General features: G+C 37.3%; 2 protein-coding genes across 7 annotated transcripts in view; both read right to left on the bottom strand.

Moving 5' to 3' along the window:
• The window catches only part of LOC113038477 (DCN1-like protein 1), a 31,020-nt gene extending 14,753 nt beyond the window's left edge, over positions 1–16,267 (bottom strand). Inside the window, exons 1-2 of the mRNA XM_026195926.1 lie at positions 16,102–16,267; positions 12,896–12,930 (exon numbers count right to left, since the gene is read on the bottom strand). The gene's annotated coding sequence lies outside the window, so the exon portion shown is untranslated. The remainder of the gene's footprint in view (positions 1–12,895; positions 12,931–16,101) is intronic.
• b3gnt5b (UDP-GlcNAc:betaGal beta-1,3-N-acetylglucosaminyltransferase 5b) lies at positions 93–16,250 on the bottom strand. Of its 6 annotated transcripts, none has more exons than XM_026195885.1 (4): positions 16,102–16,237; positions 15,387–15,491; positions 12,896–12,930; positions 93–3,370 (listed from the first exon to the last, which is right to left on the bottom strand). In XM_026195885.1, exon 4 carries the CDS (start codon positions 3,172–3,174, stop codon positions 2,035–2,037), a length of 1,140 nt encoding a protein of 379 aa, XP_026051670.1. In that variant the 5' UTR covers positions 3,175–3,370; positions 12,896–12,930; positions 15,387–15,491; positions 16,102–16,237; the 3' UTR covers positions 93–2,034. The 6 variants fall into 6 exon arrangements, with proteins under 6 accessions (XP_026051670.1, XP_026051661.1, XP_026051644.1 ...); XM_026195876.1 differs by lacking the exon at positions 15,387–15,491 and adding an exon at positions 13,076–13,167 and having other exon boundaries at positions 16,102–16,208; XM_026195859.1 differs by lacking the exon at positions 15,387–15,491 and having other exon boundaries at positions 16,102–16,250.
• Positions 16,268–17,762: the final 1,495 nt, after the last annotated feature.

Genomic DNA, 17,762 nt, shown 5'->3' with positions numbered 1-17,762 from the left:
GAATCTAAGAAATCACTGCGGTTTATTTTCTGTAAATGATTTTCAAAGAAATGAATAGGAGAAACCGATTTCGTTTGGACCGATAGGATGTATTTTATCAGAGAATTCAAGCACCCCTTATTCACTTCTTGCCACAGACATTAATTTGAAGACCATCATTTGTAATAGATTTCCACAAATGATTTGCCCTTATTTTTTGGTGATGGACTGGTTTGCTGTCTTCATGCTGAGCCTTTTATTTTATTTTCCACACTTTGTAACTTTCTCAGCCTTCAGATTTGTGTTCGCTGGATTTTAGAGGCCCATCCAAACTTGTATAATAAATAAATCTATAAATGGGGATGTATTTTTGTAGTCCCAGACTTGGAGCCGGTTGCCAACAAGAGACTAAATGTGACCGCAGGGGTTTTCTGGGAAGTTCTACAACACTGAAACCGAAACAATCATAAGCTTTTGTTAGTCAACTTATTTTCTGCAATAAGCTAAACAATGCCAATGAATCCCAGTTTTTTTGTGTGTGTGTTGAGGTTACCAGGGGTGCATTTCCCAAAAGCATCGTTAGCTAACTCTGGTTGCACGCTGCATTGAACTGATTTGTTTCGACCTTAGTTGCTTTTGGGAAATGCTCCCCAGCGCGATTAATTTTCAGGCTGGCTTACAAAAATATATCATCTCTGCAGCACATTATTAGTAGATCGTATCCGCATACTGTTAGCCAGGTAATGTATGTGCATGGATCACTCACTAAACTATTACCAGATTTACCTTTATCCGGAAAGTCATTTGTACCTTCAAAGTTTCTGGTTTGTAACTCAAACGTCTCATGTTGAGCAAATTTGAAATTCAAATCTGCCCATTTTCCTGCTTGGCCACTGAAGACACATCACACGTCATTCCTAAGCCTTGAGATGTCTAGCAAAGCCAAACTAGTCCACTACAACAACAGATGCAGCCGCTCACCTCATTCAAATTAAATGCCATGATTTAGGCAGATTGTTCATTCATGTTTGCCTGAGGGTTTGCAATCAAATACCGCTGTTATGATTACTTGTATATGCCAGGATCCCTGACATGATCACCATTTTCATTGGTAACCATTAATTGTGCTTGGCATATTCATATTCAAGAATTTGTAGCAGGACTAATTTTATACAAGTCCTATAAGGTGGATATTCCAAAAACTGGCTGAGCATAGTCAAATTAAGTTTAATAAAAAATGCAAGCTCCCTTTTATAAGTATTCTGGAGAGGTAAAAATTGTATCTGCTTCAAAAAGGAAGCACACTTAAATATTCTGCAATCTAGTAATGTATGCAAAGCCACACTTTGTACAGGTAACAGTTTAATCATTAACAGTAATGATGCATGGGAGGGTGGGCTTCAACAGTGACTGGTGTGGGTCTAGAGACTGTGATATGTGGTATGACAGAGGAATATTTTAGGACATTGCTGATCTTTGTTAAAATCAATCCAAATACAGTATGTGGCTCGGTTTCTCAGCACTATTAATCAAAGAAAAGTGTCACTTAGACTTAGTTTATATCTGTTTTCAATCAGACCTGCAATGGACTGGCCATCCGTCCATCCTAACCCTACATAGGGCAAGTGGTTCAGAGAATGGATGTATGTGCCATCTCTTTAAGAGCAATTCCATTCTTAGTCAACCTTTGTCATTCTAAGTGCTGCCCTGTTGGAAACTCTTTCAAAATTTCAGTTCTAAACAAAGAAAATAATTTTCAATGTGTTTTTTTTTTTTTAGCTAATAGCTGTAAAACTAAATTTGACACCTGCTGTTAGAACGGAGACAAAATGGAAGATAAATATAAATACAGCATATACATACAATATACATGCAAGTAAATCAAGATATATAAACATGAAAGACAAATTAAATCACTGAATTCCTTACCGAACCAATTTAACATACTGGTACTGTGCAATACAGTACAAAGTTACCCAAGTAATCTGACTTCTATACACACACACACACACACACACACACACACAGATATACATATATGAGTTCTTATCAATTTTAAAAACTGTCATATTCAAAAAAAGCTGCCTTGCATGGGTAAGAGTTTGAAAGAAATGGTAGGCATAGGAGCCTCACTTTCGTGACAGTACAGTAGAGCCTCCAAATCAGTCCTGAGGATATCTGACCAGCTTCGGCTTCTGTTACACGCTTCCACATTTCATGAAAATCGCTGACGTGTCCATGTGAAGTCATCATCTGGTTGTAGATACAAGGGTGATAAGGAGCTTTTCCCTCTCCCGAAAAGAAGGCATGGTCCTTGGGAGCAATGTTTATCACTTTGGCGCAGATCCCGAGGAAGACGTCATCGATGTGAAAGGAAGCGTTTATGGTGAGTGCAGCTTGATAGATTCTGGTAGCCACATCTCTGGAGAGGACATACCCAGAGCCAGGGGTGTAGTCCGGGTAAGACAACCATGGGTACAAGTCTTGGGAAACGTAATATTTGCTTTCTTTGTCTCGGACAGGTGGGGAACCGTGGTGCACCCTTCCTATCCAAAGGTTTTTGCCGTTACTGCGACCGATCCCTTGCAAGAAGTGAATTAAGTTGGGAATGTGGACAAAGACGTCGTCATCTGCCGACATTAGGAACTGTGCACGGGGACAGTAGGCTTCTTTCCAGCCAAGCTGCAAAAGTAGCTTCCGAGTAAGATTGTGGAAGGTGTCTATGAAGTCCTGCTGGATGAGGTCATGATATCTTTGGTCCTCAAACAACAGTTGTCTCTGAAGTCTTCTTTTTTGCTCCGGTTCAGGGTGGAGGCCAAGAGCGAACAACACCCTTACAGTAACACCCAGCATCCTTTCAATGTACGCCTCGTTTCCCCAAGTAGAGCGAATGGCCCGTCTTCTTTCAAAGTTCTCAGAGGAGCTTTTCACAAAGAGCAGGAGAAGAACGTCTTTTTCACCACACTTCCTCTCGTGGTTTATTAGGTATCTGTGGTTGCTGTACTTGATAGCGTCTTCGGGATTGACTCTAAAGCTTGCGTTAATGAACGTGAAGCTATTGAGAAGATAGCGGTACGAGAAAGACATTACATGGGTTACAATGTTATTGTCGATCTTTTCCCAGTACGCCATGAGCACCAAAGCACTAAAGCATATTATTATTAGATGTAGCTGTTTTCTTTTTAATCTTGGCATTTTGAGAAATATAATGGCTCCTCTGAACTTCCTGGCTCTGTCATCTAGTCATAGCAGTCTTCGAACCCTGTCCAAGGCTGGGTTCCAATGTGAGACGAAGAATTAGTCGGGACCAGGATTGCTCAGCTGGCATTGATGTTGACGCCTTTGTCAAGAAAAAAGACCAATGAGGTGCTTCCGGTGTGATTGAGAAAGTCTGTAAAAGAAACATATGTGACAACTTCAGGGGCGTGTCATGTTGAGAGAAAGTGAGATAACAAGAGACCGGGTCAAAAATTCAGTTGCCTTTTATCTACATTTACATAAATGGTCAAATCCCTTATAAGGGTTTGAGAAAAACCTTAAACCCACACCACCAATTTTTTTTTTATCTGTCATCTGCTCACCCTTATGCCAACATAATTGTATTTTTTTAATAAACTGAATTATATTCTCTTTTATATTATCCCATTGTAACACTCACAGATATGCTCTCTGCTAAGAATATTCACATTTTTACAGTTTTAAGTTAACCAATTTGGGAAAAAGAGAAGAGAGAAAATACTTTTTTACTCCTTTACATGTAAATCCAATGGAGGAGTGCAGCACAAAGTGCAGTGTCCTTCTACTTTCAGTGGTGTTTTATTCAAAGTAAATGGTAGCGCAAGCCTAGTTGGTTTTTTCTAATGTATCTCATTTCAAAACATCGTGTTTTGCATAAATCTAGTCTGTCAAACAAGGTTTAAACTATACAAAATCTTGCCAATATATAAAAAAAAAGCTCTGCCACACTGAAATATCATTCTCGTGATTCACAATTCAAATCTAATCAATTCAAAAGTTTTGAATTATGAATCTTTATATTTTATTTCAACTGTATATTTTCTGTTTTGACAGAAACTTGGGACTATTTTGTCAGTCTTTGCAAATTGTCAGCACCGTCTTGAGTAAACTTTACATTGAATTTGCTCATTTAGGCTTGCAAGATATTTGTTTTCAGTGTTTGTCATAATGTAACAAGAATCTACAGCAAAATAAAATATAGGAATAATATAAGAATGACTTCTCTATGCTATCCTACAAGAAAATGCAGCATATCCTTGCATCTAAAGTACTGCGATGCAAATGTTATGCAATGTAAATGCAAATTTGAAGAGAAAACAGGCCTGAGGGTCTCAACATAGAAAAGTCAGAGCTCTGTGCTTCCACCAATCACTTGGCAAAACCAAGAAAATAATAGTGTAAATGGCATTTTTAATAACAATAAATATAGTAGTTAAGTACTTTTTTTGGGTTGTTTCCGCAGGAGACAAATTACACTTGCAGACTGCCAGACACGTTTTATGTTTCCTAAAAGATCAGGTATGTCTAGAACTCCTAATGCTTCAGATTCCATGGAATGGTTATTGCAACACTTCTAAAAGTTAATAAACGACTGAATTAGTAAATGATGACAGAATCATCATTTTTGGTTAACGGTTCTTTTAATTGACAAATTACACAAAAAAAAAATGCTACTTGTTGAACTTGTGGATCATTTCAACATCACATAACAACGTAATCAAGGGCTCGCCTTGAGACCCATTAAGAAAATATACTTATGATAGCTGCTCTGTCGTCTCACTTAAAACAAAAAGTTGGTCAATCTCAAGGCTTTAAGGTAAACAAAGTGGCTATTAAAAAGTTTCTCGAGGCGCGTATTAAAATGCATTATACAAACACATGTCAAATCAAGTAGCCTAGCAACTGCAAACAAATGATGCTGGACTTTTTATCAAAACTAACTTTGCTGGTCTAAGTTAATCCTTTCAATCACATTTAACACTAGTGGTGTGTTTTAGTGCATATTTGAAGTCAGTTCTCCTCAAGTTCACACAGATGAACGGGTCCAAATACGGTTTGCCTTCACTTTAAACAGTACATTTTGTTTAATAATCTCTTTATTTATTTATTTTTTGTAAAAAAAATTTAAAAGTGTGTTTGTACTATTTTTAACTTTAACGTATAAGTTAACGTATAACTTAGCATATGACTAGCAAATCTCGGTAGGCTAAATAACGAATGAATATAGCAAAATAAATAAACAAATAAATAAAATAAAACAAAAATCAACAGCATAAAGAACATAAGACGGTCTTACCAGGTCGATTCGCAGCATGTTTTAATTAAAGCTCCGAGTTCAAGTGCGTCTTCATCGGCTAAGCTAAACGTGAACTTTCCTCTAGAGCAGTTTCAGACATCTGTGTCTAGCTAGAGCAACACGTCGTGCTGTTTTTACTTGGCATCAAAGCTTTCCCTCTAGAAGTCATCGTGAAGTGACCTATCCGCAAAGACTGAGTGTGTTTGAGTAACGAAGGACACTCCCGTGTTTGTTGAAATTAATGTTAAAGGAGACGCTCTGGCTATTTCTGTTTGGCTATTTCTGTTCAGGTTCCACAAATGTAAATCTAGATTGATCACAGTTTATAATAACTTCCAATAATAAACGTATCTGAAAAACTGCCCCTCCCTGCTTACAAATGATATTAAAATTCAGTTACTATATTACATAGCCTAGTGCACTTTTTTTAGATTTAACAGAAGTCAAACCGTTGGTTACGACAGCGAATCTCTTCCCCACCATTGCGGGACATGCATTTCAAACTGACTGTTATTTAAACTGATTTAATAAATGTAAAAGTATTTTCTTAAAAATGCATTTGTTCTATCCCTTTGATGTATGATTCAAGGAATATACCTCTTAAGGATATAGAATAGTGAGAGTCTTTTTCACCCAAATGACAATCATTCGTTGTTGTTGTTGTGTTACACAGACGTTGTTTCACTAGCTAAAAGTCCAATGTCCATAAAAGTACTAAATGATTAATATTAAACATTTACATTTGATGAAAAGTTTAAACTTTAGATTGGGTACTGCAATAACAAAGCCTATATGTGTGTGTGTGTGTGTATATACACACACACACACACACACACACACACACACACACACACACACACACACATATACACACACAGGTGCTGGTCATATAATTAGAATATCATCAAAAAGTTGATTTATTTCACTAATTCCATTCAAAAAGTGAAATTTGTATATTATATTCTTCCATTAGACACAGACTGATATATTTCAAATGTTTATTTATTTTACTTTTGGTGATTATAACTGACAACTAAGGAAAATCACAAATTCAGTATCTCAGAAAATTAGAATATTAATTAAGACCAATACAAAGAAATAATTTGTAGAAAAGAACAGGGTTACCATGGTCCTTAAACCAGGTACTGGAAGCTTTGATACTGTGTGCAGGTGCCAAGTCCTGTTGGAAATTGAAATCTGATTTCCAAAAGGAAATGCAAAATTTACTTTCATCAGAGAACTTTGGACCACTCAGCAGCAGTCCAGTTCTTTTTTTCTTTAGACGCTTCTTGCGCTGTCTGTTGTTCAAGAGTGGCTTGACACAAGGAATGCGAAGCTGAAACCCATGTCTTACATACGTCTGTGCATAGTGGTTCTTGAAGCACTGACTCCAGCTGCAGTCCACTTTTTGTGAATCTCCTTCACATTTTTGAATGGGTTTTGTTTCACAATCCTCTCCAGGGTGCGGTTATCCCTATTGCTTGTACACTTTTTTTCTACCACATCTTTTCCTTCCCTTTGCCTCTCTATTAATGTGCTTGGACACAGAGCTATGTGAACAGCCAGCCTCTTTTGCACTGACCTTTTGTGTCTTGCCCTACTTGTGCAAGGTGTCAATGGTCATCTTCTGGACAACTGTCAGGTCAGCAGTCTTCCCCATGATGGTGTAGCCCACAGAACTAGACTGAGAGACCATTTAAATACCTTTGCAGGTGTTTTTAATTAATTAGCTGACGAGAGTGTGCAGGTGTCTTCAAAATTGAACCTTTTCAAAATACACAAAATTACTTGGATACTTAATTTGGGATTTTCCTTAGTTGTCAGTTATAATCATCAAAATTAAAATAAATAAACATTTGAAATAGATCAGTCTGTGTGTAATGAATGAATATAATATGTAAGTTTCATTTTTTGAATGGAATTATTGAAATAAATCAACTTTTTGATAGTATTCTAATTATATGACCATGTCAACGAATATATCATTATATGATATATAGTTGAATATTCAAATATTCTGTCTACAATAATTGTTAAAAAATTAAAAACACTATTAGAATATCCTAAAATGTTGCTTTGCTGACCATATTCATTTATCAACCAACGTGTTTTTTTCCCCCCTGAGGCTACCATATTTCAGTCAGCTGTCCAATTACAGTGGAGGACGGGCGGGGCAAATACCTCACGACCAACTGTCTTATCTTGGATGTATTTGACGAAGAATAATGGACGAGTTAATATTAATATGAAAAATAATGCATGCAACATTTAGTACATGATGCATCTGACATATTACTTCACCGGCTATTCAGTATCCCAGATAGCAAAAATCATCTGGGCCAATTGGAAGCTCTGACACTCGGGAGTGTCTTTTGACACAATGGGCAAATACCGACATGGATCCGTTTTTTTTTTCCGGATCTGGACCAGAACTAGGCCAGCTCTGGACCAGATGTGGATTTCTTTATATACTAGCCCATCATGCATCTAACCATCCAAGTGCACACTCAGCGTTAAGAGCTGTTCAGATTAAAACTGGCATTAAGTCAGTGTCATGGACGTACGATAGAGCAAGTTTAAATATATTTTCTAGTCTATATTTCCATGTTGTAATGCCACTGGTTTAGGTTTACTGATGCATTTACTGGGGCATCAGTTTACTGATAGGGATCGTGTCCAGTGTAGACAACATCACTAGGTTCCATTATGTTTTGTTGGATCGTATCCGGTGTAGATCTGGTGCGAGTTTATTAATGGATTGTGTTATAGCCCTGCTTGTTTTTAATGTTTTTATTAAATATTTGTATTGAGTGCATTATCATATCATGGTATTATTTACTGTCATGCAAGCCACAAAAATAAAGTTTTGCGAGCCGCACAACGAGTAACACTGTTGCAGGTTGCTTTTTGGCGTCTTTGCTTGTGCTGCCCAGGCGGCAAGGAAGTCGAACGGAAGTTGAAGTCGGCCGCGTGCCACCATCTTGTAACAGAACTTCACCTGCATTATATAACTTTACATCTGAGGCATTTAAAGACTCCATTTGTCCATTATTTATTTCTAAAGATACACGACAATGTATAAAGGGCTCCATTACCTTCTATGTTACATTATGGCCCCGTAGAAACAGTTTTTGTAAAAATAGGCAAACGATTGCGTCATAACCACTCAACTCTCTGTCGCACAGTAGAGAAATTACCGTACAGACAGGAGGAGAAGCTCGCAGGCAATTAACTTAATATGGCGTACTGGCGTTACATTTTAAAATACTATACAAAATAATTAATCAGAATACTTACTCCTGCTCACTCACGACAAAGAACTCCCCACTCAAGCTCGCCGTCTCTGCAAGATTAACGATGGCAGTTTGCACGCACAGCCACTTAGAAGATTTACATCTGTCAGACAGGTTGCTGACGTCATCAAGCTTAGTTTAAGTCTGCGCGTCAGAAACGGAAGTGATAAAAAACGCTAAAAATGGGCTTCACTTGTCTCAGTTGAGTTCCAATGGGGTAGCTGCATCCATTTCTTTTACTGTCTATGGTGCTGCCGCGGACTTGTTCATTTTGTGTAGGTCGAAACATCTCTCTCTCTCGGCAGTAGAGCATGTGAGCAGGGCGGTAATATTTCCTAAGAAGCGCTGAGTGCCTTTATGAAGATTCCGCTCGCTCAACCCAGTCCATAATCTAAGCAGGGGCTAGCAGATGCTTTTATCCAAAGTGCCTTACAGTGCATTCAGGCTATCAATTTTTACCTATTATGTGTTCCCGGGGAATTGAACCACCAACCTTGATAGTGCAATGCTCTACCACAGGGATCATCTAAACTGGCCCACGTGTGTTTTAATGAGCCTGTTTTGAATGTTCTATTGCACAACAATGGCAGCTATTTTCTCAGAAATAATGTGAAAAAAAATCAATTGATTGATTGATGATCAAATGATTGATGTGGTTTGGAATTGGTAAAAGTGCTGACAAATATGATCAGAATGTTGACTCGCCTAATAATTATGCATGCACTGTATATGGTTTTCCACATCATAAATGTTATCCATGGTAAGCATGTTTGATTTTCCTGTAATCTAGTAATTTTGTCCTGCTTTGTGTGTAACAAAGATAACGTTCATTGTGCTTACTGCCCATAGGTGTGAAGTACACTCACCTAAAGGATTATTAGGAACACCTGTTCAATTTCTCAATGCAATTATCTAATCAACCAATCACATGACAGTTGCTTCAGTGCATTTAGGGGTCTGGTCCTGGTCAAGACAATGACTACGTTTACATGCTGTTAAAATTCGGGTTATGGTCGGGTTAAGGTCACTATTTTGGTTTCTGAAACATTCGGGATAACCCGTTTACATGCGTGAGCAGAGAGAGTTACTCCTGTATACATGGAATGTGTAATCAGTCGCCAATATCCCGATGTAAACAGCGACGCGCGGTTAGCGTCTGGACGTAATACGCAATATGCGTCATTTCCGATTTTTCTTCCTGTATCCAAAGACTCAAAAGACCAAGATTCCTTGTGAATAGAACATGCGCAGAACACACATTTTGATGGGAATATGCCGAAACGCGTTTACAAGACCAAATATTCGGGTTAGAAAAGGGGTACCCCAGGTATAATATCCCAGTTTTTAAAAACCGGGATATGAGCATATCCGGGTTTTTGCCGGTGTTTACATGGCCGTGCGCGACCGGGTTATTGCTAATATCCCGGTTTTGAACGGGTTATTGGCTGCATGTAAACGTAGTCACTCTCCTGAACTTCAAACTGAATGTCAGAATGGGAAAGAAAGGTGATTTAAGCAATTTTGAGTGTGGCATGGTTGTTGGTGCCAGACGGGCCGGTCTGAGTATTTCACAATCTGCTCCTTTACTGGGATTTTCACGCACAACCATTTCTTGGGTTTACAAAGAATGGTGTGAAAAGGGAAAAACATCCAGTATGCGGCAGTCTTGTGTAAGGGAAACAGGTCATTTTAGCTCAAAGGGGATCATTTAAGATTTTAAAGGGAATTTGAACAGAATCACTGTTTCACGGCTGTTCACGGAGACACCCTTCGATTCACTGAATGAGTCATTTAACATCAAATCTGCACTAGATATTAATATCCAAACTATAGTGAAAACAATATTAATTAGCACAGTAACAAGATCCGCAGTTTAAGACATTAACTTGTAAGCACAAAACACAAGATACTTCTCTTTTCAATACGAATAAGGCTTTATTAGATGAATCTAAGACATATAAACTAATCCAACGCATAAACACATGCACTCACACATTCATACAAGTTGCAGGAAGATAGAAAGTTATGGAAGAATGAGTTTAAGAGAACGAAAATGTGGAATCCCAAGTAATATGTGAAATTGCATAGACATCAACAGCCATCAATCACTTTATTAACCCTTGCATTGAGTTCCTCATTGAGGTTAACATTATATTAGATACACCAGTACAAATGTCTGGAGAAGTTACTTGCCACTCCTGTGTAAAGGGGTTCCCTTAGTTGTCATTGAAAGGGGGGTTCCCGATGTTGTTGATTTGCTGGAAGTTCAGTAGTTGCTGACGTCTTGGGAAGACCGTGGTTGGGCGATGGCTGAAGACGCGGAGTAGTGGGCTGGTTGAAGTTGAACAGGCACTCGAGGTCAGACTCGGAGACACAGCGTTACTAAACTTAACTCAGAACACGAAACTCTCAACGGAAAAGAAAAGAAACTAAACTAAAAGAACAGAAGTAAAGTTTGATGAGACTAGGTGGTGTTTCTTCTCATCGTCGCTAAGTAGCAGCAGGCGTACAGGCCGAAGCATGTTGGAACCGCGTTTAAAGAATGCTTAAAGGGATGACTAAAAGCATGACTAAAAAGCAAACGCTAAAAGCAGAATTTGATGGTGTCCTGAGTATTTAAACTGGCCCTTTGGCCACACCTCAGATGTTGTCTTGACCAATTAGATATTGTCTTTGCTCGGGTATCCTAAATCATATGTTATCTTATCAAGCACATGGTCCAAATTGTCCTGCTCTTGCAGGGTATAATTTTGGACTTGATTCCTATAACAAGAATATGATACATTTGACCAATAACTGATGGTCAGGACTGTTTCAAGCTAACAGATTGAAACACAAACATACTAAACATGAATATGAATCCTTAAGCTATCCAATAGTTATTAAAAGACATACACAATAAGTGATTAGAAACATGATAGTCAAATGTGTGGGTTACGTATAAATGAATATGGAGTGAAGCGATGGACTGATATTCATTTATAAGTCTTTTTGAGTTCATTAAAAGACCGTTCTTGTGCCATTGTCTGACAAAAGATGTTCCGTGGAGACCAGAGGTTAAAAGGTCCCCTTAGGAATTTCAGTCTGGTTCTGCTAGGTGGGGGGAAGTCAATCCAAGGATCTTGTTTATTACTCTCATGGGTTTACATGTGCTGGCCGGCGTTGCATCTTGATTACTTGCCCCAAATTTGACAATCTCTTCTCCGAATTGAAATTGTCAATAATCGTTCTCGATTTCTGTTGAGACATTCACATGGTAGAGTCAGAATTTGGCGTAAACAGAATGAGAACATGGACCATCGTGCTTTGTTAGCACTGTGCAGGCTGGTGGTGGTGGTGTAATGGTGTGGGAGATGTTTTCTCTGCACATTTTAGGCCCCTTAGTGCAAATGGGGTACCTGAGCATTGTTTCTGACCATGTCCATCCCTTTATGAACACCATGTACCCATCCTCTGATGGCTACTTCCAGCAGGAATATGCACCATGTCACAAAGCTTGAATCATTTCAAATTGGTTTCTTGAACATGACAATGAGTTCACTGTACTAAAATGGGCTCCACAGTCACCAGATCTCAACCCAATAGAGCATCTTTGGGATGTGGTGGAATGGGAGCTTCATGCCCTGGATGTGCATCCCACAATTCTCCATCAACTGCAAGATGCTATCCTATCAATATGGGCCAACATTTCTAAAGAATGCTTTCAGCACCTTGTTGAATCAATGCCATGTAGAATTAAGGCAGTTCTGAAGGTGAAAGGGGGTCAAACACAGTATTAGTATGGTGTTCCTAATAATCCTTTGGTGAGTGTATAATAACTGATTATTTTAGGAAATTTTAACCATGGGAAAGGTGCCACCTTTTTTATAGAGTAAAAAATACACATCTAATTGCATATTACACAGATATGTTATGAATGCATTTGTTTCATTTTGTATTAGAAAGCAAATTAGTGCACATGACATCGTCACACATACACTTCCTTAAATAAACCACTTGAGATGAAAAATAGTTTGTGCCAAAATGACACAGACTTATTATAGCATAGCTACAGGACTATGACTCATAACAGGTATATTGTTCAGGATGCCGAGTGTGAAGTTATTTGAAGGATAATTTCTTCAGAAAGCTGAAAGACACAATCGGTCCTAACAAACAGTATGTTTTGAACAGCACTATCTGTAACATTATCAGACACTCAATATTATCAGTACTCATATATACATTTTGGCAAACAATATATACATTTATTCAAATAGCTTTAATAACTCAACCTCCACTAAACACTTAAAATAAAAAAGGGACTCACCTTACTATTTGACCGTCCTGGCTCTCAGGTGGAACCTGAAATTGAAACGGATCATTGTATAGTGTTGCTGGACAATTTCTCAATAAATTTACTCAATTAACATGGAGCATACTGTTAGCAGAAATAAAAGCATCTTTTGGCTAAAATTGTATAAATAATAATAATAATAATAAAACATACCAAATACATGTCTGTCTCTTCAGTGCCCCTCTCTGTATCTATCATTCAGGATGAACCTGAGAGCATTCTGTCTGCTTAATAAGGGGACTGGACTGGTCAAAAATATGAACACATTACTATTTTTAAAGAGCCACACAGATGGGAAATCAAAAATTACCTGTATTACAGTGTATGATGTAGCTGTCCATCAGTGTAAACAATGTGCAAAGTAATTAAACCAAAAAGTACACAATTTATAAAGTTTTGGCTTCTAAAGTAAGGAGTCGACTCTGAATCACTGAAACGAGTCGTTATAGATTTCAAATCTTTTGCCCATCTCTATGTACGCCACTAGTAACACTTTGCATAATAATCTCCACCTACCGTGTTGGGAGAAACGGAACTCTGACCTGCCCCACCCTCAACACAGACGCTCTGTTTGGTGTGATAGCGTCATGTCGAAGAGACATTTTGTTTTTAATTGTAAAGGCAAGTTTGTTTTATTTTCACTGCCAAAGAATGAAGATCAGAAGAACCAATGGCTAAAAGAGGGTTCATTACCAACTTTATTTAGACCAACAAGCATCTCCGAATCACAACGTGAAGTATGATTATGAAGTTATGTGTCTGTTTTCTCCCGAGCGTCTTATCAGTATGTGTGCTGTCTGCAGCCTGTCTGCGCTGATCTTCATTTACAAACATGTCATTAAAATGAAGTGTAACTCCGTGAATACTCAACGAAGAGACATGAGAGAGATATCTATAGAAAGCTTGACATATCTACTTTAAAACTAAACAAGTGCCTAAAACAGATATTCTGTGATAAAGTAATCCATATGAAAACAACGCGATGTCCGTTTTTCACATCTCCCTTTATTATATCTAATGTGACCACGCCCCTGCGCTGAACGCACTATTCAGATTCAAACTGAAGCACGCGGCTTGAATACACCCACACAGAAGAAAAAGCAGCGAGACTGTTCAAGTTTTTTATTTTACTGTTTGTTTCGTGGTGAGAGGAATAAGACATAATACACCCTAAAAAGATGCTAACGCATTGTTTACCATTATGTTGTGTGCGGAACAACCAATCAAAACTGACTATGTTAGTTGACCAATCAGAACACAGTATGCTACCGAAAGGTGGGGTTTAAGGAAACTGAATCTTTTGAACAGCTTTGCGTGAACCGTTTGGGGATCTCTGAGAATTGAGGTAATTTTAAAATGATATTTTGACAAAATGACAATGTTTTTTAACCTTGGATGGATTTAAACCTATTGTACAGGACTTATAAACGGTGATAGGAAGCTTAGAATTTTCATCTTACTGGCTCTTTAATATTTGTCTCTGGCTTACCAAGCCAGCATTTATTTGATCAACTTTTATTTATTTATTTATTTATTTTAAGATACTTTAAAATATTATTTATTGCCTTGATCAAAGCTTGGTGTAGGAAACAGTTGTGCTGCTTATTTATTTATTCATTTGGGTTTTTTTGGGGGGGAGACTGTGATACTTTTTAGGATTTATTGAAGAATAAAAAGTTATTTATTCAGCTTTGCCATCACGTAAATAAATTATATTTTAATGACAATTTTAGAAAAGGTATTATAAGTTAAAATATTAATCTATTTTGTGAACATTTTGTGAAATGTAATTTATTTCTGTGATCAAAGGTGAAGTTTTCAGCATCATTACATCAGTCAGTGTCACATGATCCTTCAGAAATCATTCTGATTTGCTGCTCAAGAAACATTTCTGATTATTATCATTATTGAAAAACAGTTGCTCTTTAATATATTAAAAAACCATGATATACAACCATTCAAATGTTTGATGTGTGTGTTATTAAATATAAATGAATGTTTTCATTCATTATATAAGCATTAAATTGATAGAAGAAAAAACATTTCTAAAATTGAAAAATATTTAGCAAAAAATATATATTTAAAATAAATGATGTTCTTTTGAACTTTATGTTCATCAAATAATCATAAAAATGTTTCCAGAAAATGTTAAGCAGCAAAAACTTTTTTATTTGATTTTAATAAGAACCATTATCAATAACTGAGAACCAAAATAAAATCCAGCACTAAATCTGCATGTTAGAATAATTTCTGAAGGATCATGCTCTGAAGACTGCAGTAATGATGCTGAAAATTTACAGGAAGAAACTACAACTTAATATATATTCAAACAGAAAATGGTTATTTAACAGTGTAATAATATTTCACAACACAATATTACTTTTAACTTTATAGTTGATCAAATAAATGCATGCAGCCTTAAGGGATTAGTTCACTTCTAAATTAATTTACTCAAAAAACTCACATCTCATTTTCTCCTCCAACTTCAAAATCGCCCTACATCGCTGCAAAAGTACTGACCCAGCGTTCACAAAGTGAACATGCAAAGTTCAAAAGCCCTTTACAAAAACTGTAAAACAGAAATGTAGCACGATTTAAAACGAAATGAAATAAAAAAAAATTGACAATCCCTAACTGTCATGAACCGGAATGCACAGAGTTAGACAAGAATTTGAGGTTAAAAATTATATAAACAATTTTTTTTTATGACAAACTTTTCACTAGATAAGACCCTTCTTCCTCGGCTGGGATCGTGTAGATCCCTTTCAAACTGCACTGAAGCTGCAATTTGGACCTTCCACCCTGTGAACCCCACTGAAGTCCACTATGTAGAGAAAAACCCTGGAATGTTTTCCTCAGAAATAAGGACATTTTAATTCCAGAGTGAACTAATCGTTTAGGAGTTAAGACTTAAATGTTAACATTGCTACCTCACTAAACAAAACTAATAGATGTAGTTAAAATAAAGTTTAAATTAAGTAAGTAAAAAATGTGTTAATGTAAATTATGTATAATTTCTCTCTGATAACATAGGCCTTAGTGTTCGCCATCATTACAGTCTGACACAGATCTACGGATCAATAAAAACACCAAACCTTTAAGTTATCAAGTACACAGCATAATAAGAAATTAATTTATTAATAGACTAGAGAATAGTTTGATCGCACAGTGTGACATACCTTGGTGAGGTTTTTGAGGATAACAGATGACTCCGAGCAGGATCTGTTTTCAAACCGGCAAATCCACGTTACAGTCCATTTCAGTGGTGTAACACGGATCCAGCCCGGGCTCGGTTTCAGTGGGTGGGAACTAGAGTCGCAGAGCAGACGGTTTTTTATTTTATTATTTTTTTTATTTTTTTTTATTTGCTGGAGTCCAGAACATAAGACATCAAGATGGTCAAGACAGATACAGACTGCTCACTGTTATCAGACAGAAAAACCCCTCCTTATCGTTTGCAGGCGTTCACAGCTAACGTTAGGCTTTTGCAGAACAGCGCCTGGTGTTTTCAGCTGACTAAAAATGCCTTGGTTCGCACATTCAGTTGCTACAAATGGGTGCACTCGCTTAAGATAAAAATAAGTTGAATGGGCCTGGTGGATGGATGTGTGTGGAAATGACTGCGTTCAGACCCTGATATCCTTGTGTAAACAAGCTTGTCCCCACCTGGCCCTGCTAAATTTGGAATCACACCATACCAAGCATTTAGCAGGGGCGCAACTGTGGTCTGACAGGTGGGGGGATCAAAATAGTGCTGGGAAATAGTCTGTACAGACCCATATTCTGGATCTGCACAAACACACTGTGGGCAGCCATACTGCTGTGGTTCCCGGGAATCGTTTCAGCTTTGGTTGCTCAAGGGTCTCACCTCAGTCTTGGGGTGAAAGAGAGTGCTGGTTATTCACTCCCTCCCCCCATGACCATTCCTGCCAGCACAGAGACTCAAACCCACAACCTTTAGGTTCTAAATCCAACTCTCTAACCATTAGGTCATGACTGCAGTAAGCTACTATTCTGGAAACATACTATAATGTATATAATGTGTCACGAAACGTAAAAAACTAAAAATAACATAAAATAACATAAAAAATGTCCATACATTTTTTTAAAATACAGCCGCATAAAAAAAAAAAAATGGTTTGTTGACTAACAAAATAACATGTTATGTAGCCTTTTTTGACTACATTTCAGCATTTAAATATTCTTTAAGAGTATAGAAGATGGGTTGTTGAATGCTGTAGGCATATATCCATGTTACTATAGGCTACGTGTTTGGGACACAGTAAGAACCTTCTTTGTGATCGCTATAATTTGTTCAGAATTGTTCATTATGACATTAATTAACTTGTAAATGTTTCATGGTTGAATCAATTTGATTATTTGGCTTGAAAATGTATCTGCTATATTTAAGTTCTTGCTATATGCATGAATAATTATAGTTTCACTACAGTTCCGTGTGATAATCTAACTGTTTATTAAAGCCAAGCAAACAAGGTTGACGTCACTGTAGGCTTATTCTGTTTGCACCTATATCTTTGTTTGTGCATCTTTGAAGAAGTCTACATGATTGTCAGTTAATAAGTGGGGATTATGCTGCGTTTATCTAGACACGCTTATCAGGGCCAGCCCATGGCCATAGGCAGTTGCCTAGGGTGCGAAATGACAGGGGGCGCCACGGAAGTTGTTTCTGGTGAGAAGTGTACACAGGTACTGGTCATATAATTAGAATATCATCAAAAAGTTGATTTCATTTATTCCATTCAAAAAGTGAAACGTGTATATTATATTAATTCATTACACAAAGACTGATATATTTCGAATGTTTATTTCTTTTAAGTTG

Source organism: Carassius auratus, chromosome 2 (assembly GCF_003368295.1).
Source record: "Carassius auratus strain Wakin chromosome 2, ASM336829v1, whole genome shotgun sequence".
Taxonomy (NCBI): domain Eukaryota; kingdom Metazoa; phylum Chordata; class Actinopteri; order Cypriniformes; family Cyprinidae; genus Carassius; species Carassius auratus.
This window is presented reverse-complemented; position numbering and strand designations above follow the sequence as displayed.

Excerpts from the sequence above, each read along its gene's own strand:
- b3gnt5b (XM_026195859.1), bottom strand. The coding sequence starts at position 3,174 with ATGCCAAGATTAAAAAGAAAACAGCTACATCTAATAATAATATGCTTT.